The sequence below is a fragment of the Conger conger genome, chromosome 2 (assembly GCF_963514075.1).
Source record: "Conger conger chromosome 2, fConCon1.1, whole genome shotgun sequence".
Classification (NCBI taxonomy): domain Eukaryota; kingdom Metazoa; phylum Chordata; class Actinopteri; order Anguilliformes; family Congridae; genus Conger; species Conger conger.
Window position 1 is genome coordinate 4,201,450 of NC_083761.1, and position 25,469 is coordinate 4,226,918.

Here is a 25,469-nt window from a genome sequence, read left to right on the forward strand (position 1 = left end):
TATAGAAAATACTTTATATCAGTCAGTAGGTCTTACAGAAGAGGCTCCTCAGCCTGAACACAGGCCTCATTGCATAACTGGTCCAGAGCCGCTCACACAAAATGGCCGACCTGACGCCACCTGTCCCCCCGAAACGCACACCTGACTGTAAAGACACAATTTTCACAGCCTTTGGAAATGCACCAGGAACTGGGACAGCTCCGAGCCGGCAGGCGAGAAGGGATCGGGGTTTTTTTTTTTTTTTTTTTTAATGACAAAGACACTTTTATCGACAGATAAAACAAAACATATATTATCACTCGAGCCGCGGATACGAACGCGTTTACTGCCCCTTCGATCGCGCGGGGGAGGACGGCGGGGTGAGCTTGCCAAGCTCGTCGAAAGAGACGTTCCCCGAGCCCCTTCTCGCCGGTTTCGCCTGACAGAAAGATGAAGAAAAGAGAAGAGAAAAAAAACATTTCTAAGGAAATACGGGGAATAAAAATGCAATTCACACAGACACAAAAGCCCTGCCTTGAATACGAGATTACGTTAAGTTTCATTTCATTACTCTAATCTGTGTAATAGTCATTAGCACACCTCAGCACACCGTGTCTTTTAGACTCCATTAAAGCGCTGTAATTAAGTGAGTTATGAAAGAGCGCATTATTCCAGAAGCAGAGCTGCATCGGCAACGGGGCCGCTGCTGTCCACGTGACCCCCACCGACCTGTGACTCATGAGGCTTCCAGCCAATCATGTACAAGATCTCGAACGTGGCGGGAACCGAGCCGTCTTCCTGGCCGTACATTTCTGAGGGACGAAAGAAGACGCTAAATGTTGGGGTTTTTTTGGGGGGTTTTTTTTACGAGAGGTATTAAGAACTGTTTGAGGAGAATGTATAGCGGCGTCCAGTTCATCGTGGAAAGAGATCCACCTTGGCGGGCATCGGTGACTTTACGAACATCCATCCATCCATCCATTATCCTAACCCGCTTATCCTGAACAGGGTCACGGGGGGGCTGGAGCCTATCCCAGCATACATTGGGCAAAAGGCAGGAATACACCCTGGACACACACCATTCACTCACACACGGGCAATTTAGACTCTCCAATCAGCCTAACCTGCGTGTCTTTGGACTGTGGGAGGAAACCGGAGTACCCGGAGGAAACCCACGCAAACACGAGGAGAACAAGCAAACTCCACACAGCGAGACCCTGGCCGACCGAGATTCGAACCCAGGACCTCCTTGCTGTGAGGTGGCAGTGCTACCCACTGCACCATCCGTGCCGCCCGCCTTTACGAACACAGACACTCAAAGTAAATAGAAACTGAGCCAAAACAATACATATGCAGATTCAAAATCACCAGAAGCTCATATTAATTATGAATGAGACTTAACAACTACAACAGTCCTCGATAGCCAGCTTTCAGTGGCTATATTTTACAGCCCTCATAAAGGCTACAGATATGTGCTCGAACAGAGCCAAATTCATGTTTGATACACCACACGTTGTCCTGAGAGTCTGAAGTGCATTGCAATCCACGTCGCGGCACCATTCGTTGGTGTGTGGTATTCTGTATTGTTTCCACACATAGGATGCCTCGGCCTCACCTTGATAGATGGCAGCAGCGGCCAATAGGGTGTCTCTATGCAGCATCGACTTCCTGTTCCAGGCACAGTTGCTTTCCCCCATTCCTGAAAGGAACGTTCAGAGGTCACAACGTGCAGAAATATCACACGCTTACAGGTACATGCACAATACATCCCAGAGTTTAGCGACTGAATTTAGTATGGGTCGGTTATGGCAATGATGTGTATTGTGGGCAGAAACGTGGCACAACTGTACCAGCCACGTGGCACAACTGTACCAGCCACGTTTAACCCATTATGGACTAAGGCGCCCTATAGAAAACCCATAGAGAGGCCTAGGAATCACAATGCATTTCAACGGTCATGTGTCTTGAAAAACGGTCATATGATCAAATACAATGTCTGTCTGTTGAGGGAGATGTAATGCGCAGGTCACATCTGCCCATAAGGGGTTATGACCAATTTACAGTCCAGCAATTTGAGAGTCACTTCTATTGTCGCCCGACAAAAAAGTATAAACCCCCTCCAGTCGCCCAGAGTAAAAACCAAATGTCACTGCGACCAGCGACATCCATTTCTCTGTTGGTAGGACTATAACTCGGCCTTTAAGTTTTATCGGTCCATTTGGATTCTGGGCTAAAAGTGGTCCGAATTTATACGACGCGGCCAGACATCAATGTTGAGCCTCATCAGGGTTGAGTTGTGGCTGCGTTCTGGCAGCCAGATCCAGATGGGCTCATCGCCGCCATTTTATGGCGGTACGTGGGCCAAGAAATGGGCCATCGCTCAGTTGCTATCTGGGATGACATTTCACATCAATCAAGCACACAGGTAGCTACTCTTATTTCGCTTCATCGTTATTCCGAAAGAGAACATCGTTCGGGAGTACCTTGCAGATCCTTCATCACTTCAAGAATCCCTGGGTAATGCACCTGAATTTCATCAACATCCTGTGAAATGGAAAAACATATCAACAAGTAAATACACACACTTCCATATATACAGAACATACCCTTCATAATCGCAATGTTAAAATGTATCCAGTTAAAATGCAGAATTTATTATTTTATGTTTGAAATGTAAGATAAGCATAACAGATAAAGGTGATTTACTGTCAGCAGCTTCCCGAGAAATCTTGCACACAGTCAACATTCAACTGCCACATATTTCCTATAGCCAGAAAGTATCCACCAACCAATGGATATTCTATTGGTTGATACCAGTAAGGTCACAACACAAACGCTTCATCCCTGTTTATCATCTAACCCATTACAGTAACACACCCCATGACCGTCACACCACAACCACTGTAATGTTTCTCTAGAGCAGGGGTGCGCAACTCTGTCCCTGGAGATCTAGGGTTTCATTTCAATGCGAATTTGGCAAACCTAATTCGACTAATCACCAGGACGGTTGATCTCCAGGAACAAGGTTGGGCAGCCCTGCTCTAGCTGTTGAATGAGGTGTGCTGTGTTTGAGTTGGGGTGAAAACCTCCAGGATGGTAGATCTCCAGGAAAAGGGTTGGGCAGCCCTGCTCTAGCTGTTGAATGAGGTGTGCTGTGTTAGGGTTGGGGTGAAAACCTCCAGGACGGTATATCTCCAGGAACAGGGTTGGGCAGCCCTGCTCTAGCTGTTGAGTGAGGTGTGCGTTGTTAGGGTTGGAGTGAAAGCCTACAGGATTATAGATCTTCAGGAACAGGGTTGGGCAGCCCTGGACATAAAGGAGAAAATTATGGGATGGGGTGGGGCCCGTCTTTACCACGGTGAGCATGGTGAACCCCGCCCGCCCCATCAGGTTGCCCAGGTCAGTGACGGCGGTGTAGGGGGAGACGTGCGGGGCGAAGCCCCCCTCCCTCTCCAGTTCGGCCAGCTGCAGGGAGCAGCGGAGCTCGTACAGCGTCTCTCCCCCCACCATGGCCCCGATGAACACCCCGTCCGGCTTCAGCGCCTGCTGGATCTGGGCAGAGAAACGTCTTTAAATCCATCACACTGCCACACTAACCCACAGGCCCTAAACTACCCCTCTGATCACCAAAGTGGGGGAGTCTTGATGGAGAAACGTCTTTAAAATTTTAAATTTCTAAAATCTAAAATTTCCCTCGGGATGAATAAAGTATCTATCTATCTAAATTCATCACACTGCCACACTAACCCACAGCCCTGAAACTACCCATCTGATCACCAAAGTGGGGGAGTTTTGATGGAGAAACGTCTTTAAATCCATCACACTGCCACACTAACCCACAGGCCCTAAACTACCCCTCTGATTTACCATCGCCAAAGTGGGGGAGTCTTGATGGAGAAACGTCTTTAGATTCCCCACACTGCCACCCTCATACTAAACCCACAGAACCAACAATACTCCTCTGATTTAAAATGGGGCAGCCTGTAGCCCAGTGGCTGAGGTACATGACTGGGGCAGCCTGTAGCCTAGTGGCTAAGGTACATGACTGGGGCAGCCTGTAGCCTAGTGGCTAAGGTACATGACTGGGGCAGCCTGTAGCCTAGTGGCTAAGGTACATGACTGGGGCAGCCTGTTGCCTAGTGGCTAAGGTACATGACTGGGGCAGCCTGTAGCCTAGTGGCTAAGGTACATGACTGGGGCAGCCTGTTGCCTAGTGGCTAAGGTACATGACTGAGGCAGCCTGTAGCCTAGTGGCTGAGGTACATGACTGGGACCTGGAAGTTTGGTGGTCTGGTGTAGCCACGACAAGATTCCAGCCCTTAAGCAAGGCCCTTAACCCCGCACTGCCCCAGGGGGGATTGGCCCCTGTTTAGTCTAATCAACTGCAAGTCACTTCGGATAAAAGTATCAGACAAATAACCAATTATAAACTATAAAATCACCCCCCCACCAAGAGAAACCCTTAAATCATGTCACGCTCCAGCCCTGGAGGACCAGTGTCTGCAGGTATTTATGGTTTTCTTTCAATCGGCAGCCAAATAAAGCCTCCAGAACAAGGTGTGAGGACTCTTTAGGCAATGAAAGACTTAAATTCATCACAAAAACCAGCAGACACTGCGGCCCTCCAGGAGTGGAGCTTGACACCCTGCCTTAAATCAGTCCTCCCTTTGGCCCTTCTCCTTCCCAAAAATATCAAACTCAGTTCAGACTTTCTTTCTTTTTTCTCTTCAAAGTCATTTTTAACTGCTCCTGTTCTGACACCAAAAAAAGTACAAGCAAGTCTCGCTAAAGATGAAAAGGATGAGCACACATTCCGCAAAGCAATTCCCCACCGCCCAGCTGACATTTACAGGAACACTTTCTTTTTAAAAACAGGGCCACCAGTGGTCCATAACATTGCATAACATTTCTGATATTAATAATAATACTTCTGCTTGTCAGAGAAACATTACCTGCCGGAAAGCGCCAGGAAGATCGTTAATCCAGTGCAAGCTACAGGGAGCAGAGACAGAGAAACGGCTGTTTATTTCTTCTGTAAAGCCTGTGTGGACTTCTGTCACGGTGTATGTCTCAAAGTTTCTTTTTTTCTCTAATAATAAAGTTTGATATTATGTCTAATCGCAGCGATGGGGGTAATAGAAGTGTTATGTCCAAAGCGGACCAGGAAGGAAATGAGAACTAAGCAGTATCCGAAGGGACACCGCTTTCTTTGTTTGTCTTAAATATTTTATATGAAACCACACCACAACACAACTGCCCTTTAGGATGTTCAGTTAGAAGAACATTCTAATCGTTATTACGCTATCTTGCACTGAACTGAAGATAACAGAGATAACGTTCAGCACAGCGCAGGGAAAGTGGCGCGTGGTGAGCACCGTCTGTGTTTATTAACGCCGCGGTGAAGCGGGATAAAACCTTCCCAACCTCATGCTGCTGACCACCAGGTCGAACGTGTTCGCTCTGAAAGGGAGAAACTCCTCGTCTGCCAGAACACAGCGGGAGGGGATTTCACTCTCCTTCTTCTGTTTCTGAAACAGAGACGGCACAGTGTGAGACCACACATCCAGGCAGATCTTATTTTACCCCAAACTCCTCTCCGCTCCTCTCCCAGAATCCACAAAGAGAAAAGGGCCTTCTGTTGTTTAACTGCCTTATTTGTCAGGGGACACACAAAGCTCATTTCCCAAACAGAGAATCGAATGTGTCTGCTAAGTGGGGAAAAAAAAAAAGAAGAAGATGAATTTCACGTTTAATTGATTCCTCAAGAGTGAGAACAAGAGAGCGCGAATGACTTTGCTGCCTTAAACGGAGTGTGGAAATGGGTCAGTCAATAACAGCACAGAGCCCGATACTACTATAAATCAGGCCCATGTCACTGGCCAGCTACCTACTCCCAGAATGACACCTTTGATGTAGTCCTACATCAAAGGGGGGGGGGGGGTACCAGGGTCTTCTCCATGGGGAGGCCAGGGGTGCCATAGATTCAGTAAGGGGGGGGGGGGCGCACACTATCGTCAACAGTTATATTAGCCAATGTCAATGCACTATAATAGATGGGAAAATATGAGTGGCACTGCAGTTGGCCAATCGAATGCCACAGGTGGTCAGTGGACACGCCCCCTTCCCAAGGTTTGATAATCAGCGGCTCTCCAGATCATTGCTGCAATTATGACAGATACCTGCCTGGCTCCTAATGGGCTACTAGTTGTTGTCGATCACAGATCCGCCCCTCCCTGAAATCAGAACAAGCTCTCCTGTAGTACAGTGTGCGGTTTGTTGTTTGTCATAGTCAATGGAGAGCCAGTGAACTCGAGGGGTCCGTAATGCAGCTGTCACTTCTGAAATGCGCGAGTGATATGTGGGAAAGCTTTGCAGGGGGGAACAGCAGGAGTGCTTGCGTTTAGGCTTAATTTGAAAATGCTCAGTAGACATTAGTCAGTCACAGTTATTTCCCAAGCTAATTTCACGCAGACACGTAACGTAAAAAAACTACAGAAGAAAGACTTATGTCTCCACCAACTGGTAAAATATTAGACTGCATGTCAACCCACTTACCAAAGCGTTTTCTGAGATGTCTGTCAAGAAAAGCTTCTCAACGATATCCTGAGATAAACCAAAAACAAGTAAATTTTAGAAACCTTATCAAGTTAAATAAATATACAGTTTGTAAGTCAAACAGATGGATACCTTGCTCAAGTGCTCTGCAATGTGATTTCTTCCACAGCCAACATCTAGGGCTAAAGGGAAGGTCCTGTGAAATGTTTGCAAATAATGTCATATTCGTGCACATGCTGTTCCTCATCACGTTTCACAGGATGTTATCTCTCCGCAAAATTAAACAGGGGATATTTACAGCATAAGTAAACGCTAACAACGTCAATACACGGATATTTACACATTCTTGACAGTAGTGTCCATGTCTTGGGATGATCTGTCAAACCACTGCAGTATGGACCTTAATAACGCACCTTGCAATGTCATAGACTCTGTCTGCAACTCTTCTGCCAACCTATAGAAAGATATAGAAGGATGCCACCGTCAACCATATCTTATCATCACCTTAGTCCTCCCTCTTGATGTCCACCCCCGCTTGTCTAACCCAAAAAAAAAGCACTTACGATGACTTAATTTTTGTTTAGAACAGCCCTTCATGCGTATTTTACTAGTTATGGATGTGATGCTTAACATGTGGGAGAACCTATGCACTTGCAAATCGCTTTGGATTAAAAGCGTCTGCCAAATGACTAAAATGTAAATGTAAATGTAATCACACATTTCTAAAGGGGCTGGCTCAGGCGACAGCTACGCACCTCATCTCTCAGATAATCGTACTTCTGTGTGTCCGGTAACATTGACGCCCAGTTCTTCTGTTTTCGCTTCATGTTTCTGTCAAAAACATTCATAGTTCCGCCAGCCATGCTAGAGAACGTCTTCTGATGGGACATTCTTGCTGCACACACATGTTGCGATAAAGACAATAACCCATTATTGTTATTGTGAAAATGTGACCCGTCTGCCACTGCGTCTCCCTGACTGAGACGCACGGGGGTTGCCTGAGGTGCCGCTGGATACCTAACCGTAGGAGTACTGTACAGTCTCCTACACATGCAACTTCCACCACCGATTAATCTCTTACTTATCGCGTTATTCATATTTATGAGTCTGACGACTTCCAGCTGCTAATAGCCGAAAAAAGACTACATAACAAGCTAGTTGCACAACGCAATAATACTGTTGGAATGTGGTTAAATTGCTAGCTAACTCAGCTACAGTGGTCGGCTCTGTTGTTGACCTCTGGAAGGAAACCCAAACGTCACGCAAACCAGATTGTGGTAAAATATGGATCTGGATTATATAAAGCGAAATCATGAACACACGTTTTATGCATTCCAGTTGAAACGCTGCTTAGTAAACTGAATTGGCAAAACAATTGCAATTGCTGTGAACATTTAATATGGATTAAATCCTTTTAGTTGTGACTTCTTAATATTTATTGTTCATTTTAGCGTTACGTGAAACGTGCAGTTTGGACCATTTGTCTTGCCGTAGGAAAGAAGGGGTCACGGAAGTAGTGCATGCTGGGAGAACACGTGTTTACGGTGGAGTTTTCAGTGGATCTGTCTGATTAACAGTAAGGCTATGTTTTCTTTCATACGGCTTTAATTTAGTAAAGTTAGGGATATAATAAGACACATATTCGATGTTGTTGGCGTTGTCTAATGAGACTTTATTTGCCAATGCTGTTTGGGTATCAAGAATGAGCAATCTGGCTAATCATTTCGAGTCAATGTGGAAATGGCCAATTCTCGCTTGATAACTAGAAAGCAGGGGTTTCGCTGTTTGTGCTACCGAGCTTGACAGTAGTGTTCATGTAGCTAGATAACGTTGTAGAACTAGTGGTGCTAGCTACAAGCTCAGGTGAAGCAACAGATTGCTGGAATATTACTGCACGCTTGGCTACCTACTCGTTAGCACAGCCGTTCTCTCATATGTTTGGGATAGAGCTACAAACCACCACTAACACCATGTATTGCAAATCTGAAATAATATCAGCTCACTCACTTACCTCTGATAATTGAGTCGGATTTAGGTATCTTACTATGTGATTAAGCAGTGCAGATGGTTGTTCAGCTACCAAATGGTGTAGCATAACATGCAAACGTGTGCAGGCAATTTACCGTATTATCACTCCACTCGTTTAGCCTCCCAGACCATTATTTCAGAAAATGTTTAACCTGAAGACCCTCACTAAAAGTTGAAATGTGTGACACCGTTGTCCAACGTCCACTACCGACTGCATTGAATGTTTAATACAGTCGTGCCCTCTTACTCAAACCATGGGCTGAGAACTGCTGGTTTTCCACGCTTCCAGTCAGATGTGTAGACGGTCTGGCCAATCAGTAGCACAAATTGTTCAGTGCATTACGTGGGCCAGATTTGAAAATGAATGCATTAGTGCACGGACGTACTAAAAGCCCGTGTCTCGCGCTTCTAGCCATTAGCAATGATATGCGCATCAAGACAGATAGTCTGAACTAGGACTTTATTAAATGGACAAGACACAGAGCAGGGGGATATATCGGATAAGTCAAACAGTGCTTTTAAAAAGCGATAAGAGCGTCTGCTAAATGCCATTAAAAACATTGCGTTGAAAACACCAACAGTGTCATAAGAACATTTGTTTAAAGGGATGTAGCAGAAGACAGGTTCCTATATTGTGTTCTCTTGTTGTAGTTTGTATTATTAATCTAGGACTGTCACACTTGCATTTGTATTAATCTTGGCGCTGTAGTTGCTTACCTTAGTTTGTACTTGCCATACTCACTGACCTGGCCTATTTATCATGTGTACTAGACTTGATGCTTGTGGCTGTAGACATCAGATTCTTTATGTGAATTGTGCCTTATCCGACCTGTTCAGTAGTTGTTATAATGACCTTTAGTATGCAGTTATTGTACGTCGCTTTACATAAAATGTCAACTAAATAAATGTAATGTAATTAAAAAAAAAAGGTATGTAACCGTGTTAAAAGTCCCAGTGATATTTAATAATAATAATAATAATAATAATAATAATAATAAATGTCTTATTAAGCTGACGCTTTTATCCAAAGCTAGTTACAGTTGATTAGACTAAGCAGGGGACAACCCCCCCTGGGGCAATGCGAGGCCTTGCTTAAGGGCCCAACAGTTGTGCGTATCTTATCGTGGACCACCAACCTTCTGGATCCCAGTCATGTACCTTAACAACTAGGCTAAAGGGCTGCCCAGTAATGAGATCAATTTAAAATAAAATTGCCTCGTGTGTTCCAGGGCCGGGACATCATGGCGGACGGAAAGAGTCAGGGGGGCGGCGACGACCGCTTCCTGCGGGTGAAGAAGGACCCGCGTTTCTGGGAGATGCCGGAGAAGGAGCGCAAGATCAAGATCGACAAGCGCTTCCAGTCCATGTTCCACGACCAGCGCTTCAAGCTCAAGTACACCGTGGACAAGCGCGGGCGTCCCATCAGCCACTCCTCCACCGAGGACCTGAAGCGCTTCTACAACCTGTCCGACTCCGACCCGTCGGACGACGGCCGGGACGAGAGGGCGCAGGGCAAGAAGAAAGAGAAGAAGAAGACGAAGAAGAAAAAGTCAGAAACGAAGGTGGACTCTGTAACGCAACAGGATGTTGAGGAGGATGAAGGGGGAGAAGAAGAAGAAGAAGAGGTGGAGGACTTGCCAGTAAAAGCCTTGAAGAAAGGCAAGGAGACTCTCAAGTCCAAAAACATGGAGGCTCCCCAGGGCCCCGTCAGAGGAGTGAAAGTCTATGAGGAAGGTGAGAACCGCAGTTACATGAGTGTATGTGGTGTTTATTTCTGTTTTCTTTAAAGGAGAACACATAGTCTTCCCACTGTATGTATTCTTTCCACTTTATTCGGACAGTGGGAAGCAGAGAGGGTCACAGATAGAGATGGGGTCACAGTACAGAAAGTAACATGGTGGAGAATCAAGCAATGGGTTGCATTGATCATTTATTTTTACAGATGAGGAGGAAGAGGAGGAAGCCAGCATCGGGAGTGACGGAGATGTAGTGGAGGCCAGTGAAGGTGGCAGTGAGGAAGATGAGGATGATGATGATGATGATGATGATGATGATGAAGAGTCCGAGGAGGGCAGCGACAGCGACAGCGGCCCTGACTTGGCTCGCGGGAAGGGCAACGTGGAGACCAGCTCCGACGAAGACGAGGACGACGATGTGGAGGAGCTCGTGAGGCCTGAGGAAGAGGAGCTGGAGCACGACTGGGGCGAGATGTGGAAGGATGCTCCCCGAGCCGAGGACGTGAGTGTATTCACCGTTCACCGTTCACCGTCCCGTAGCACCTAAACACGGGTCACTGCATTCACCGTCCCATAGCACTGAAACACGGGTCACTGCATTCACCGTCCCATAGCACTGAAACACAGGTCACTGCATTCACCGTCCCATAGCACCAAAACACGGGTCACTGCATTCACCTGCTGAAACACGGGCCGCTGAATTCACCTGCTGAAACACGGTCCGCTGAATTCACCTGCTGAAACACGGACCGCTGAATTCACCTGCTGAAACACAGCTTCACGTTCCAGACTTCCCTCTGGACTTTGAACCTGTAAAATTGAAAGAGTAGGTTTTTTTGGTTTTACAGAATCCTATGTTAGCATTCTTCTCCAGTAGTCATTGTGACATACGCATTAGAATGTTCAGTTAAGAGTTAAGCTAATCACATGTTTGTGATCTTTTAACACCTTCGCGTGTTAAACATTACAGTTGGGCTGCCCAACTAATTTGGTGCACCTGATTCTACTAATTCCCAGTTCATCAAGATCTCGAGCTGTTGAATGAGGCTTGCTGTGTTAGGGTTGGAGTGAAAAACCCACAGGATGACAGATCTCCAGGAGCAGGGTTTGTGTGTCACAGGGTGGTGAAGACTGTTGTGAATCCTCTCCCGCAGGTCACCTGTAGACTGGCAGCCTGTAACATGGACTGGGACAGACTGAAAGCCAAGGACCTGCTGGCTCTGTTCAGCTCCTTCAAGCCTAAAGGAGGCGTTGTGCTATCTGTCAAGGTAAGACACAAACAGGTACTGTGAGTTTGAGGTCAGTTCTGTTGGGTTAGTGATGATGTATCTTTACATTAATTTAATGTACTTGGTAAACGGTTGACATTTATATAGCACCTTTATCCAAAGCGCTGTACAATTTATGTTTCTCATTCACCCATTCAGTCACACTCTCACACACCAATGGCGATTGGCTGCCATCCCTCCGACTGCCAGACAACTGCTCTTGCCACCTGAGCCAATGCCTCCCCATTGTTGCATGAATTCTGGCTCGTTGAGCTCTCACAAGTACATACTGTGAATATTGGATGAAATACCAACCTGGCACTGTGTTTCAGCTCTGGACCTGCAAGTAAATCAGCAGCTCTGGGCCAAATCACAATGGAAACAGAAATACACTGTGTGTTTTTATCTGTGCCGTTACCTAACGCAACATCATGATGAGAACTGGCTATTCAGCCGTACAGTCCTGAAACTAAAATTGAGCCTAGTCTCTAGTCTTGAAAACCCTCCACTGCATTACCTGACGTGCGTTCATGATGGCAAAATATTCAAACTTTTTTCTGCTCGGTAACGTTCGCTAACAGTTTGAATGCCAAACAAAATGGCTGCTGATCGGGACAACACAGTCAGAACAAAAGTTGATAATCATCCGGCTCTAATAATACACTTCAATCAATATAATATTAGTTCTTGCCTTTAAAAATGAATCCCGGAAAAGCAACGCACGCCTGGCACGCTCTTCCACACAGTGAACACTCAAGAGAACGGAGTGGTGAAGTGGGGTGGCCCGAACCTCACCCCCCTCAGTTGGGTGTCCGTACCTGGGACCAGCCCAGTCTCCAGGAGGCGATGGCGGTCACAGGTGTGATTTCCGCGCGTGTTTCAGATCTACCCGTCCGAGTTCGGGAAGGAGCGCATGGAGGCGGAGCGGATGCAGGGACCCCTGGAGCTGGTGACGCTGCCGGAGAACCCCGATAAGGACACGGAGGAGGAGAGGTGCGCCCCCTGCTGTCCGCCCCGGACCCTGCGGCCAAAACCCCGCTCCGGTTTTAATGCTCATCGCCCTGCTTCGTAGAGAGATGCGGCTCCCTAGCAGCATAGTGGTGCTTCAGCCACCGTTCACCTACAAACTAGATGGTGTCCAGCACCGTACGATTCACCTACGAGAGTTCAAGTTCTTATCTGTGTGGTCACTTCTGGCACTTGGATCTGCTAGAAGTGACCACACTGGGGTGTCAAACTCCAGTCCTGGAGGGCCGCAGTGTCTGCCGGTATTTGTGATTTCCTTTCAATCAACAGCCAATTAAGGCCTTGAGAACAAGATGCATGGACCCTTTAGCCAATGAAAGACTTTGAAATTCATCTCCCATGCTGAAACACCAAAAACCAGCAGACACTGCGGCCCTTCAGGACTGGAATTTGACACCCCTGCTCTTGGGTCTTTCAGCACACGTGGGACACCCTGTTAGCTGTTGGTTAGCTTGATTTCTCTCAGCCCCATTTCATGAAATCCGATTATAATGTGATTTCTCTGCATTTGTGGCTTATTAGTGTTTTCAGGTTAAGTTTATTTTCTCCAATCCATCTAAATCCAGTGTCTTATTTTAAATGCTAAGTGTTTTAGCATCGGTGATCAAATGTGAACAAGCAACTTAATTGAAAAGTGAATAATGCAAGCTTTCAAGATGAACGTGTTCATTTTAATGTGGACTAGCTTTCCAATTTAGTCATAATTGACCAACAGTGTTTTTCTTTGTCTTCCTTTATTGATCACCACTGCCGAATGTGCCCAGTTTATTGACTTTCTCTGTTATTGGTATCATCACGCCAGTGAACCTTGGGTCTGGCATCGTAGCTAACATAATTGAAGCCACCCCCGCGCAGAAAGTACAGCCTAGCCTGTCTCAAACCAAATATGTGTGTGTGTCCGTATGTGTGTGTGTGTGTGTGTGTGTGTGTGTGTGTGTGTGTGTGTGTCCGTATGTGTGTGTCCGTATGTATGTGTGTGTGTGTGTGTGTGTGTGTGTGTGTGTGTGTGTGTGTGTGTGTGTGTCCGTATGTGTGTGTCCGTATGTATGTGTGTGTGTGTGTGTGTGTGTGTGTGTGTGTGTGTGCGTGTGTGTCCGTATGTGTGTGTGTCCGTATGTATGTGTGTGTGTCCGTCCGTGTGTGTGCCCGTGTGTGTGTCTGTGTGTGTGTGTGTGTGTCCATGTGTGTGTCTGTGTGTGTGTGTGTGTGTGTGTCTCTCCTGTTCCTTGCAGGATTTATCGTGAGAAAATGAGAGAATACCAGTTCAAGCGCATGCGATACTTCTACGCCGTGGTGGAGTGTGACTCGACGGAGACGGCCGGCAAGATCTACGAGGAGTGCGACGGGTTTGAGTACGAGAGCAGCAGCTCCATGATCGACCTCAGGTGAGAACAGGCGTCTTTATATTCACTTGCGCTTTAAGGGAGTACCGTTAACACCTACCTCGGAGAAGAGCAGGTGCCTTTAGAATGAGGCAGAAAATGCAGCAGACTTGCGGTTGCAGTTCGCTGCAGTTGCACGCCAAGGACCGGGGTTCGATTCTCGGTCCTGCCAAAAGCCAAGTTTGGCCGGCTCACGTGGAGCGGCGTAATTGGCTCGCCGCTCCAGAGGGAGGGACTTGGCAGGGTTAGCTGATCGCAGCACAATAAGTGCCTCGGACGCCTCGGAACCACGGACACGATCAGAGAGATGAGAAGCATTGAAGAAGGCGTGTCGCTCTTCCTCGGCCCACCAGGGGGCGGGGTGTGGACGGTGTATCTAACACTAACTTGAACTGGAATAGAGGGGGGTACAATTGGCTACTAAATTGGGAGAAAAGGGGAAAAAATTAAAAAAAGAATAAAAGAAAGGTGGCTAAAGTGAGTGTCAAAAAAGTGCTGTCAGGTTAGAAAAGATGCTATGGCCATCATGACTCTTCGGGAAACAGCAATGCATGTTAGCATTGCTAGTATTATTAGTTTTGTGTGGACACCAGTGAATCGGTGACACATGTGATCTACAATGTACAAAGAAAGGCTTTTTTTATAATGAATGTTTGATGAGACCTAACAAAGGCCAGGACGACATGTTCACTTTATTAAATATGTTTGTGCAAAAATGGGCTCATCTCTGCTTTGCTCAAAGTTTACCTTACATCAGAGATCAATGCCGAAGCTCACGTTGGGATTAATAAAAGTGCCGTTGATTTCGTATTCGGGACAAATTGAAGGAGTTGTTCTCAGGGAAGAGATGTTTGATGTTGCTTTTGCTGACAAACCTGAACGCTGACTGGCTAAGCGTTCGTTTCAGTTAACAAGCACCGCAGGGGGGAAAAAATCAAAGGGTGGCTGTTTTCTGCTTTTTATGTGCTTTTCAGATTTACATGGGTAGCTGAGGGAACAGAGCTATTGATTGGATCAACCTCAGGGCTCGAATCAAGCTGATTTTCATTTGCATTACAGGCAGGTCGTCTGACCACAGAGCAGGAGCGTAGCTTGGTTTGCAATCACCTTCACCTTCACAATGCGCCGGAGCTTTCCGAAATGATTACGAAGTTCATACAACGAGTTTCCTTCAAACTCATATGGGAAAAATTAAACACAAGTGCACTATTTGATGTTTAATTTGTACCAAATGCTTTTATTTACTAGTTCCAAAACATCTGATGAAACTCGGTGACCCTCGCTTATGCAACTTGCAACAGGCGTTTATTTTCCACTGGAGAATTATTCATCTTTTTAGACAGAAATTAAGTTGTAAACACACACTCGACTGTGTCCGGACTGTTTATCGTTGAATAAAATCCGTTGTTGCGGCGCTTGCAAGCTCCTGACTTGACAAAATAGTTTAAAACCTTTTCCTTTTGGTTTATATTCCCTGTTCCACAATTCATCAATATAAATACTTTTATGGTTGAAGGCACTTATTAGGCAAGAAAGTAATTATGCACAAGATTAATTAGGTTTCAACTTTGGGGATAAAAACACTAGGCTGTTATTTGTCTCGATTTTTCAACTTAAAGGTTAAATACGCATCCTCTTTTCTTATGAAAAAGCTGAAACTTGTGTTTCCTCTGTGTTTAACTAGACTTGTAATAAAGAAAAACTTTTTTAGTAACCCCAGCCTGGGGTGTTATAATCTCTTTTTTCCCCCCAGCAGCTCAATATTGTTCTCATTACTGCTCAATTAAAGGACATTTGTCAGTCTGGGCCTATAGAAGCCTATCTGAAAACCGATCCCGTCACTGTTTCTGTTTAGACACAAATGCCGCGGTTCCTATCTTTCTCCGGCAGGTTTATTCCGGACGACGTTTCGTTCGATGAGGAGCCGAAAGACGTTGCCGCAGACGTGGACTTGGCTTCCTACACCCCCAAATTCTTCACCTCCACAGCCACGGCGACCTCGAAAGTACGGCAAGGCAAACGCGCAACGTATTCTTTTAGATATGTGTCAAATGTATGAGTCAGAATGGGAATAATATGTGTAAACTCCGGCTCACGTCAAGCCTCTGCTCTTAACTAATTAGCTCAGTCTTTTACACGATCGGATATTTAAGCTACATGTATTAATAAGCTCACAAATGGCAGCTGGAGTTATAAGTCCATGTCTGAAAGGTTCTACTCTGTTCTGATTCATAAGCAAAAAAATACATTGTTCTATACAGATAATTGTATACCAATGATTAACTGTACATACACGCAGTTAGCTCGCCATAATTAGCTAAATGTACATTACATTTGCTAGCTGAAATTTGCTATATAGGCATTACATTGGCTAGCTGGAATTAGCTAACTTGGCATTACATTATCTAGATTTTATTGGCTAACTGTGTTATATTAGCTAGCCAGAACCGTTGAAAGAAAAAAACAGTAGGAGGATACAGCCTTCAAGAAGGGGCTGTCTCTCTTTGCAGTGTATTACCAGGACTTGACTGGAGATGTACATTAAAATATATAAAAGATTATAGAAAATAATACATAATGATAGGGCAACAACTTAACAGCAGTAACAGAAGAACAACATCAAGCAACATCCGCAAAACCATAACAACCTCAACACGTCAAGGGTCATAGGCGAGTGAGAATAAATGTGTTTTTAGTTTACGTGTAAAGATATTAACCGAACTTGTGCCCGAAGGTGGAGATCACCTGGGACGAGACGGACCACGAGAGAGTCACTGTGCTCAGCAAGAAGTTCAAGAAAGACGAGATCCTCGACATGGACTTCCAGGCATACCTGGCCTCTTCTAGTGAAGAAGAAGAAGTAGAAGAAGAAGAGGAGGAGGAGGAGGAGAATGAGCCAAAGGAAGAAGAGCTAGAATGTATGCAAATTTACCTTTACATTTGGTCCCTATATTTAACAAGTCTTTCATTCCACATATCATTGCTTTGGTAAACTCTTAATATTTTGACCTTAGCACTCCGATGTACTGGTCAGGCTGTGTCTACGTACTGGGTTTTTTGTAGCCTGTAGTGTTTGACTTACTTGTCTTATCGTAACTATGGCTATCTCACCATTAATGGCGTTTATGTGGGATTTGTGACTAGCTGAAAAGGCAGAGGACTCAAAGACCAAGGGGAAGACCAAGAAGAGCGACACGGACCAGATCGCCAAATACCGGGAGCTTCTGAAGGGCATCGCGGACAAGGACTCCAAGCAGCAGGACAGAGCCATGGAGATGGAGATCACCTGGGTGCCAGGTAGGACTCATTCTCCCAGAATCCCCTGGACTCCACGGCCGTATACGATACTCGATTGTAGGCAAGACTGCTACACAAATAAGCTCTGAACAGTAAGCGGTGTGCTTGGCAGACAGTACATACTTCGAGGACACAGTAGGTAGGAGGCTGATTTGGCCGCAGGCCGTTAGGCCTTTGCAAGGTGTTCCTATCGGTGTTCTGCCTTCTGCATTGCCTCTACGCAGCCACCAGAGGGCAGCACTGTATAGAAACAGGACCTCTGGTGCACGGATGGTACCTGCAAGCTGTAAATGTACTTCTTCAGCAAAGCTTTTGATAGAAAAGCACTGCTGAACAAACATAAATAAATAGTTCAGATCCGATCCTGGACAGTAGTCTATAACCCCTTGAGGAGCAATTTCCATGTTTAATATAGAACTGTGCACTCTTGAGCTTGGTAAATATATTAAATAATACACCTAATTCACCTTCATATTATAAACTTTAGCAGAATGAGTATAAACTCTGGTACCAGGTGGCAGAAGATTATTCCACATACTGCTATGTTGTGTGGCATGCATTTTTATGCAGCTATAAATGTAAAATGGGAGGTGTTAATACAGGCCCGGTTGTGTACTTGAGGAAACAATGGCAGTGCATTGTCTTGCGTGCAGGTTTGAACAGGGCACCGGGGGTGTCATTGGCGGTTTATGTACGCGGTGGAATTGTGATCGTTTCTGGGTGAATCTTGGCGTCTGAATTCGGAACGTGAAGAAGCCTGTCCAAAAGCGTCATGACTACAGAATGTCTCGGTAGTCAAATTAGGACGAAAGAAAGGCTCTAGAACAAACACTCCCGCGCCCTTAGCCGAGTGGTTCCATCTGGTGCGCGAGGTTTCCGAGCTGCGAGACTGACGCGTTCACGATGGAGCGAGCGTGGTGTCAGAGGTGATGCCCGTCACCTTGGCCTCGGGAGAGGTCAAGGCTGATGAGTCACTAATGATCACGTTCAGGTCAGCCATTTTGTGGTTGATCTGTGCGTGACCGTTTTCTCACAGTTCAACTTGAAAAGCTTTTTCGGCTCGGCCGTCGACATGGCCTACATCTGGCGTGGACGTAGATCCTTGTAACGCAACAATGGCACTAGGAACACAAACCAGGGTGGTGTAAAATACTTCAGTGAAATGTATAAGCTTCCTCCTGCTCTTTGTGTAACCCGCAGTGCATTTTGTGGGGGTCATTAAACGGCTATTATGTTGTTTAACGTGTTGAACTTGAAAACTGAAACAACTAAAACAAACAACTGAACATTTTGAGACGCAGGAGATTAACGGGACATTTCAAGGAGGAGATTTTTTGCCATTCATCATCCCACTACAGAAACAACACGTGGTGGCTTCATCCAGCCGTTCAAAACAGGGTGTGACGTGCCCCAACTGAAACAATAAATCGAGCACACTAACCATGTACTTTAGCCGCTTGCTAAAATAAACAAAAAAATGTGTTGATGAGATGAAAAAAAAATAGGTGAAGAAAGTTGAAAATGTCCATTTTAAACTTTGTGTCAGTCCGATGCGTTGTTTTGTCTTGTAATCAGTTGGCGAGTTTGTAACGGAAGACAAGGACGATATTTTCGTTCCCCAGCCCTGAGTTTACATTGCTGTAAATACGGCGAACATCAGAGAGCCAGTCCTGCAGCTCGGTAATACGAACCACACACCCCCCGACCTTTGTGACGCCTGACGCCGGAACCCGTTGGTCCTGCGACGGCCCCTGTTAATCCGGCCGCCTCTTACAGGTTTAGGATTAGGATTGATGACGCGTTTAGCCTTGTATATGCCATAGACTACAATGACACTTATATATAGATATTGTTGTGTTTTGTATTAGCTATTGTATTGTTCTATTCGGGGTATTCTAGCTGCCAACCGTGGTATGCTAGTTTGTAAGTTGATGAATTCTTAAAGGGTTGTATCTGTATGGTCACGCTAGGACTCAGAACCGTACTGTCCTCTCGGGTCCTCTTCACACTTGTTCCTGTGTTTGATCTGCACTTCATTGTACGTCGCTCTGGATAAGAGCGTCTGCTAAATGCCTGTAATGTAATGTAATGTAATGTAATGCGTTTAACTGCCATTCCGGACGGAGCACGGACGGGTGAAGCTTGGTTATGACAGTGCGTTTTTTTGGCAGAAGGTGGCGGCCATCTTGTCAGCATTGTTTTGCTGCATTAAAAATTGAGCACTCAGGAAAACCCCCCTGGAGTTTCTGCACTTCACGTTCCAGCGCTGATAAAAAGTGCCCTTGGCATTGATTTTTTTTGTTTTTTTTGTCCGTTGCAGAGATTTCACAGCGTGACTGTTAACATTAACGCACTCCCTCGTGACACCATGTTAAGAGGGTGGGACGTGTGGCTTTTTTCGCGGAGAGCTTAATTTGTTTCCCGGATTTGGCGGAGATCTCTTAAACAGTTGGAGCCGCGCTCCCTCGACACCCCCGGATTGGTCAGTGGCCTATGACCAGACTGTATTCGTCCTCGTTTCGGTTTGCGTTCCAGCAGCGTTGGCAGAAATGCAATAACACAGCTATAATCTTGACAGAACCAGTCTGCCGTCTGCCTGCGTCGGTCTGTGGGATCCCCGCTGTATGAGACTGTGGGAAACAATGGGGGCCGAAGGCTAATCGGAAAAATTACTGAAACGCGTACAGCTGCTTGTGTGTGTGTAATGGGACCTGTCAGATGAGCCGATAGCCTTGTGGCTGAGGTGCTTGACCGGGACCCGGAAGGTTGGTGGTTCAAGCCCCAGTGTGGCCACAATAAGATCAATAGTGCAGCTGTTGGGCCCTTGAGCAAGGCCCTTAACCCCTTAACTGCTTAGTCTAATCAACTGTAAGTCACTTTGTATAAAAACGTCAGCTAAATATCTGCGATGTAAAGCAATGGGGCAAAAGATCTACCAGTCCCCGTGGCTTGCCCCAGCTGAGGTTGTGTTTTTGGCACGGGGGGGGGGGGGGGGGGCAGTTGGGGGCGCGGGGGAGAGATTGGGGAACATCTCACGCTAGCTCTTAATTGACCCTGATCCTCATCAGCTGCTCTCTGTCACAGCCACGGAGGAGAGGAGAAATATGTGCAGCATATTCCCTCTTTTTTTCCTCTCTCTTTTCTTCTTTTCCCTTTTTCTTGCCCCCTTCCTCTGTGTGCAGATGGACAGTCTGCATGCAGTTATGATGGGGACATTCACTCCGGCGTAAACACTGTTTGAAGTCGACACCGTCGACAGAGCGTTCTTCTTCTTCTTCTTCTTCTTCTTCTTCTTCTTCTTCTTCTTCTTCTTCTTCTTCTTCTTCTTCTTCTTCTTCTTCTTCTTCTTCTTCTTCTTCTTCTTCTTCTTCTTCTTCTTCTTCTTCTTCTTCTTCTTCTCTCCCCCCACCTTCCGGTGTGATCCGAGATCATGCATCCAAAATTGCATTCTACCTTACTATCTAGGTTGTCAAGATAGTATTAGTATGTCCAAAACCATAGCCGTCTAAAGGAGTTTGCTAAAGCTGCCCGGATGCCACGCTACATTCAGTGAAATATCAAAGTGTGCAAACACCGTACTTACAGTGGAGGCGTTCTATGACAACGTAGTATGTCCAAAATCCATCTTACTTGTAGCTCATTTACTAAAGCTGCCTTATGTGCACCAAATGATAGTATACACGTATAGTTATACGCAGCCTGTAGTCTAGTGGCTAAGGTATATGAATGGGACCCGCAAGCTCAGTGGTTCAATCCTTGGCGTAGCCGTGATAAGATTCACACAGCTGTTGGGCCCTTGAGCAAGGTCCGTAACCCCACATTGTTCCAGGGGAGGATTGTCCCGAGCTTAGTCTAATCAACTGTAAGTCGCTTTAGATGAAAGCGTCAGATAAGTAACAATAATGTAGTGTGTATTCTGGATGCAGCCTGCCTTCTCACGTCTGTTTTTGTCGCTCCAGGCCTGAAGGAGACAACGGAGCAGCTGGTGAAGAAGAAGATGGAGGGGAAGACTGCGCCTACCCCCTGGGAGGACTTCCTGCAGAAGAAGAAGGACAAGAGGAAGGAGAAGAAGAAGGCCAAGACAAAGCAGGTCGGCCATTTTGTGATAACTTCATAGCTATGGTCCAAGGCTGTCCAATCTTACCCAAATAGGGCCAGTGAGGCCACAGGGTTCTGTTTTTAGCATTTAAAGATGCTTGATTCAACTAAAATAATAATAATTTGTTATTTAGCTAATGTATTTTATCCAAAGCTACTTACAGTTGATTAGACTAAGCAGAGGCCAATCCCCCCCCATGAGCAATGTGGGGTTAAGGGCCTTGCTCAAGGGCCCAACAGCTATGTGGATCTTATCGTGGCTGCACCTGGGGATTGAACCCCCAGCATTCCTGGCCTAGGCTACAGGCTGCCTACGTGGGAACGTCAGGTTCCTCGTAGATTGAGAGCTGTGTTCCTTTCTCGTGTAGGAGGCCGCGGAGTCCGACCTCAGCGATGATGAGCTGCCGCCAGACGTCGACCTCAACGACCCCTTCTTCGCCGAGGAGCTGGAAGGTGAGAGAAGCTTCTCTTAATTTCTCAGACGTGGGCTTTGCTGCACCATGCAGTGAAAATGGAGACGCTGTCACACGACCGTATTTATTATGTGTGTGGGTGGCTGGGTGGGTGGTTTATTTATTTTAAACACTTATTATGAACACAATTTATTTTTAGCACCAGGGCTGTTTCTTGTCCTCATATTCATAAAACAACATTGTTTGTGGCCGTGTGGGGGGTAAAGTAGTTGAATGATTTATAATGTAGACCTTTGTCTAGTATTTATTTTTTTGGTGTGAAAAGGAATCAGTCATAAAACTAAATGAGGCGAAACCAAACAAGGCGTGAAGAAAAACGATAATGATAATTCTGTGTCTTCAAAGAGAGCAAACTCATTTCTTTACATTTTGAACACAAAATGGTGGACGTTTAAGGAGATATGGGGCGTCTTACAGCAGGAGTAGGTTCACATTTTTAACGTGTCTCTGCCTCCCTCGCGTTCAGGAACGGCACCGAAAGGCAAGTCAAAATCAAAGAAGAAGAGATCGAAGGAAGAGGAGAGGACTCCGGAGGAGGAAGAGGAAGTGGAGAAACGGAAGGTAAGTTTGTTCAGGAGTTCCAAGCTGAACCATCATCACTTCAATGCAAATGGCAGATCGCTCTGCCTACTGCTTTGTTCTACAAACAGCCTTCTCTGGGTTCACAGTTTGATTGGTTAGTAATGAATACTGGCTAGGGGTACAGTTTTATCTACCTATAGGGTACTGCCCCAGCAACAAATGTGTACCTTTTTAGGCACTTTTCATACATTTATTTCTCAGAGTGCAAGTACCAATGGGTCTTTGTTATGTCTCCTGGGAAACGGGTCATACCAGTAACTCACCGGAGAGGGGAATCTCGGGAGTGTTTAACTCTTCCGTAATAGGGGTGGTTCCATGGGTAGCTCCGTACTTTAAATGTTTCGAACATCCAGAGGTTTTCCGTGACTAAACCTAGCGTGTGTCCCGCGGGCGTTCCCAGGCGGAGATGGCACTGCTGATGGACGACGCGGACGACGACAAGCACAAGCATTTCAACTACGACAAGATCGTGGAGCACCAGAACCTGACCAAGAGGAAGATGAAGAAACTGAAGAAGAAGAACGAACTGCTGGAGGAGGACGACTTCCAGGTCAGAGTCCTAAACACGGTCCTGTTACGGTCGCAAACTCACATTAACCACGATCACTGTTCTCAAACATTCAGGTTTTCCTGCAGACACAAGCTTGCATTAACCATGGTCACCATTCTCAAACATTCAGGTCTCTCCACAGACACAAACTTGCATTTACCTCGTTCACTATTCTGAAATATTAAGGTCTATCTACAGACACAAACCTGCATTGACCACATTCACTATTCTCAAACGTTCAGGTCTTGCTGCGGTCACAAGCACAAATGTAATAACAGATGTAGAGATTTTTAGAGGGCGACCTGGCCAAGACAGCACACCATTACCAAGTTACATTTTGAGAAAGGGTGAATGTAAGGAATACTCCACACACCGCAGAGCAGACATACATAACAGTAGATCCAGGTTAGGAACCGCAAGTGTACTTTTCAGTTGAACCATGATTTATCATGACTTTGAACTTGCCAAAAGCCGGCAGATTATTAATGAGCCAAACATTTATTTATACAGCTGCACATTATATACAAAAGGCCGAATATAGTCTATTTATGTATTTATCCAGATTTATTTTAAAAAAAATCTCATTCTCATCACAGCATTATTTGACAATGTTCCAAAGAGCATCTTCTGATGTTACTGAACGTCAAAATCCTGAAACTTGGGGTTTATTTCCAGGATTATATGGGGGGAAAAACCCCCAAGATGGTCTCAGACTTTTGGACCCCAATGTATTTATTTATGAATTTATCCGGATTCTTTTCTTTTAATCCTTCCTTCTGATTGGCCGACAGGTGGACGTGAAAGACCCTCGCTTCCAGGCGATGTTCACCTCCCACCTGTACAACCTGGACCCCTCAGACCCCGGGTACAAGAAGACCCGGGCCACGCAGAACATCCTGGAGGAGAAGCAGAGACGCCGGGAGGAGGCGCAGAGGAGCCGGGAGGAGGCGCAGAGGAGGCAGGGGGAGCCGGCTGCCAAGAGGAGGCAGCCCGTGCCCGGACAGGAAGTGGCTGTCGCCACGGAGACCCAGAAGGCAATGCACCCGGGACTGTCCCAGCTGATCAAGTCCGTCAAGAGCAAGACGGAAGAGTTCCACGCCAGGAAGAAGCAGAAGACGAAATAGACTGGGCAAAATTGCGCGTGTGTGTCTGTGTGAGTGTGTGTGTGTGTGTGTGTGTGTGTGTGTAGTGTCTACAGGGGTGTGTGTGTGTGTGTGTGTGTGTGTGTGTGTGTGTGTGTCTGTCTGAGTGTGTGTGTGTGTGTGTGTGTGTGTGTGTAGTATGGTCTGTGTATGTGTGTGTGTGTAACAGACAGCGAACCGGCAGATTCCTTGAACTGGAGGATTTCTGGTGTTTTATCTATTTCTCTTCTTGTTGAAGAATCCATTATTTGGTTTTCTGAAAGGCTTGGCACAGAATCCGTGTGTAAGACTTCACTGCAAAGCAGAGATATTTCCTAGCAGCCTCTCAGTGAAAGTGTCTTATTGACATGTAAGCTCTCACTATGTACTGCGGTCGTCCAGGAAGTTCTTTTTTTTTTTTCTTTTTTTTTTTTTTCTTTTACAAACTGTCCCTGTGGAATGCACTGGTATAAAGTCTTTGAAGCACCCAGCACGAATAGCTCCCGGGCAGACAGTTTCCTTTTTTTGTACTTGTTATGTTGCATAAAGGATTCTCTTGTGCTTCATCTTGGCTCTAGAACAATACAGGACATAACTAACCTTTTAATTCCCATCCTTCCGCTCGTTAAAAAAAAAAGAACCGGACGACCGCAATTGCAGCCCTGGATGGCTGTGATCCTGGGGTGGAGACAGGCGGGGCAAAGCTCGCCTACAAATGCCACCGTCGTAAATAACGGACGGTGCTGTCTGCGACTCGTTCCGAGGCCCTGGGAATGCTCAGACCGACCGTGGTGATCTCTGCCAAGCCTTCAGCAGGTCAAGTTGATCTCGACCTTTGACCTCTGTCTGACCGGGAAGCTCCGGTCACTCAAGGACGCTCAGGATACTCCTAGGGGGGGTTATAAAGGTCACTGGAGACATCTTGCCCTCCCCCCCCCTTCAAGGACTCCTATACCAACCTATTCCCAGAACCTTATGAAGGCCTTCCTGTACATAGACCCTGTGGACTTTTCAATACATTTGAAACTCTTGTTCTCCCGAAGTTGTGAGTGTGAGATGCGCAAGTCTACTGACTAAGTCTAAATACTAACCTATTTCTGCTTCGGGGTAAGGCTAAAGGTGTTCTGAGCTGGGGTGTCGGAGTCGGATCCGGTGGGGTCCTGCCCTGCCCTGGAGAAATCTCACCCAGTTTAGGACTAAGGCTAAAGGTGTTGACGTTGGAGCGTTCTGGGCTGGGGTTTTGCCCTGGAGGGGCTGAGATGACTGAGGAATCTTTCTCCCAGTTTGGTGACTGTGCAGAAGGTGGGGGGGGAAGTACTCAGTGACAGCTGTGGAAATTAAAATGAGTTTTATGAATTACAGACTTTAAAAATG

General features: G+C 46.1%; 2 protein-coding genes across 4 annotated transcripts; one reads left to right on the plus strand and one right to left on the minus strand.

Annotated features, from left to right (window-relative positions):
- On the minus strand, positions 1–8,802 carry ndufaf5 (NADH:ubiquinone oxidoreductase complex assembly factor 5). 3 transcript variants are annotated; one of them, XM_061231690.1, is made up of 12 exons: positions 8,546–8,802; positions 7,290–7,365; positions 6,948–6,988; positions 6,667–6,730; positions 6,535–6,582; positions 5,404–5,507; positions 4,932–4,971; positions 3,334–3,531; positions 2,463–2,523; positions 1,595–1,678; positions 709–791; positions 1–418 (listed from the first exon to the last, which is right to left on the minus strand). In XM_061231690.1, the coding sequence occupies exons 2-12, from the start codon at positions 7,359–7,361 to the stop codon at positions 323–325; spliced, it is 891 nt and encodes a 296-aa protein (XP_061087674.1). In that variant the 5' UTR covers positions 7,362–7,365; positions 8,546–8,802; the 3' UTR covers positions 1–322. The 3 variants fall into 3 exon arrangements, with proteins under 3 accessions (XP_061087674.1, XP_061087672.1, XP_061087671.1); XM_061231688.1 differs by having other exon boundaries at positions 7,290–7,429; XM_061231687.1 differs by lacking the exon at positions 8,546–8,802 and having other exon boundaries at positions 7,290–7,785.
- esf1 (ESF1, nucleolar pre-rRNA processing protein, homolog (S. cerevisiae)) lies at positions 8,009–25,469 on the plus strand. Its single transcript, XM_061231686.1, has 14 exons — positions 8,009–8,110; positions 9,792–10,296; positions 10,505–10,800; positions 11,453–11,566; positions 12,450–12,559; positions 13,825–13,977; positions 15,865–15,979; positions 16,709–16,892; positions 17,119–17,271; positions 21,231–21,361; positions 21,738–21,822; positions 22,309–22,403; positions 22,825–22,974; positions 23,766–25,469. The coding sequence occupies exons 2-14, from the start codon at positions 9,804–9,806 to the stop codon at positions 24,096–24,098; spliced, it is 2,412 nt and encodes an 803-aa protein (XP_061087670.1). The 5' UTR covers positions 8,009–8,110; positions 9,792–9,803; the 3' UTR covers positions 24,099–25,469.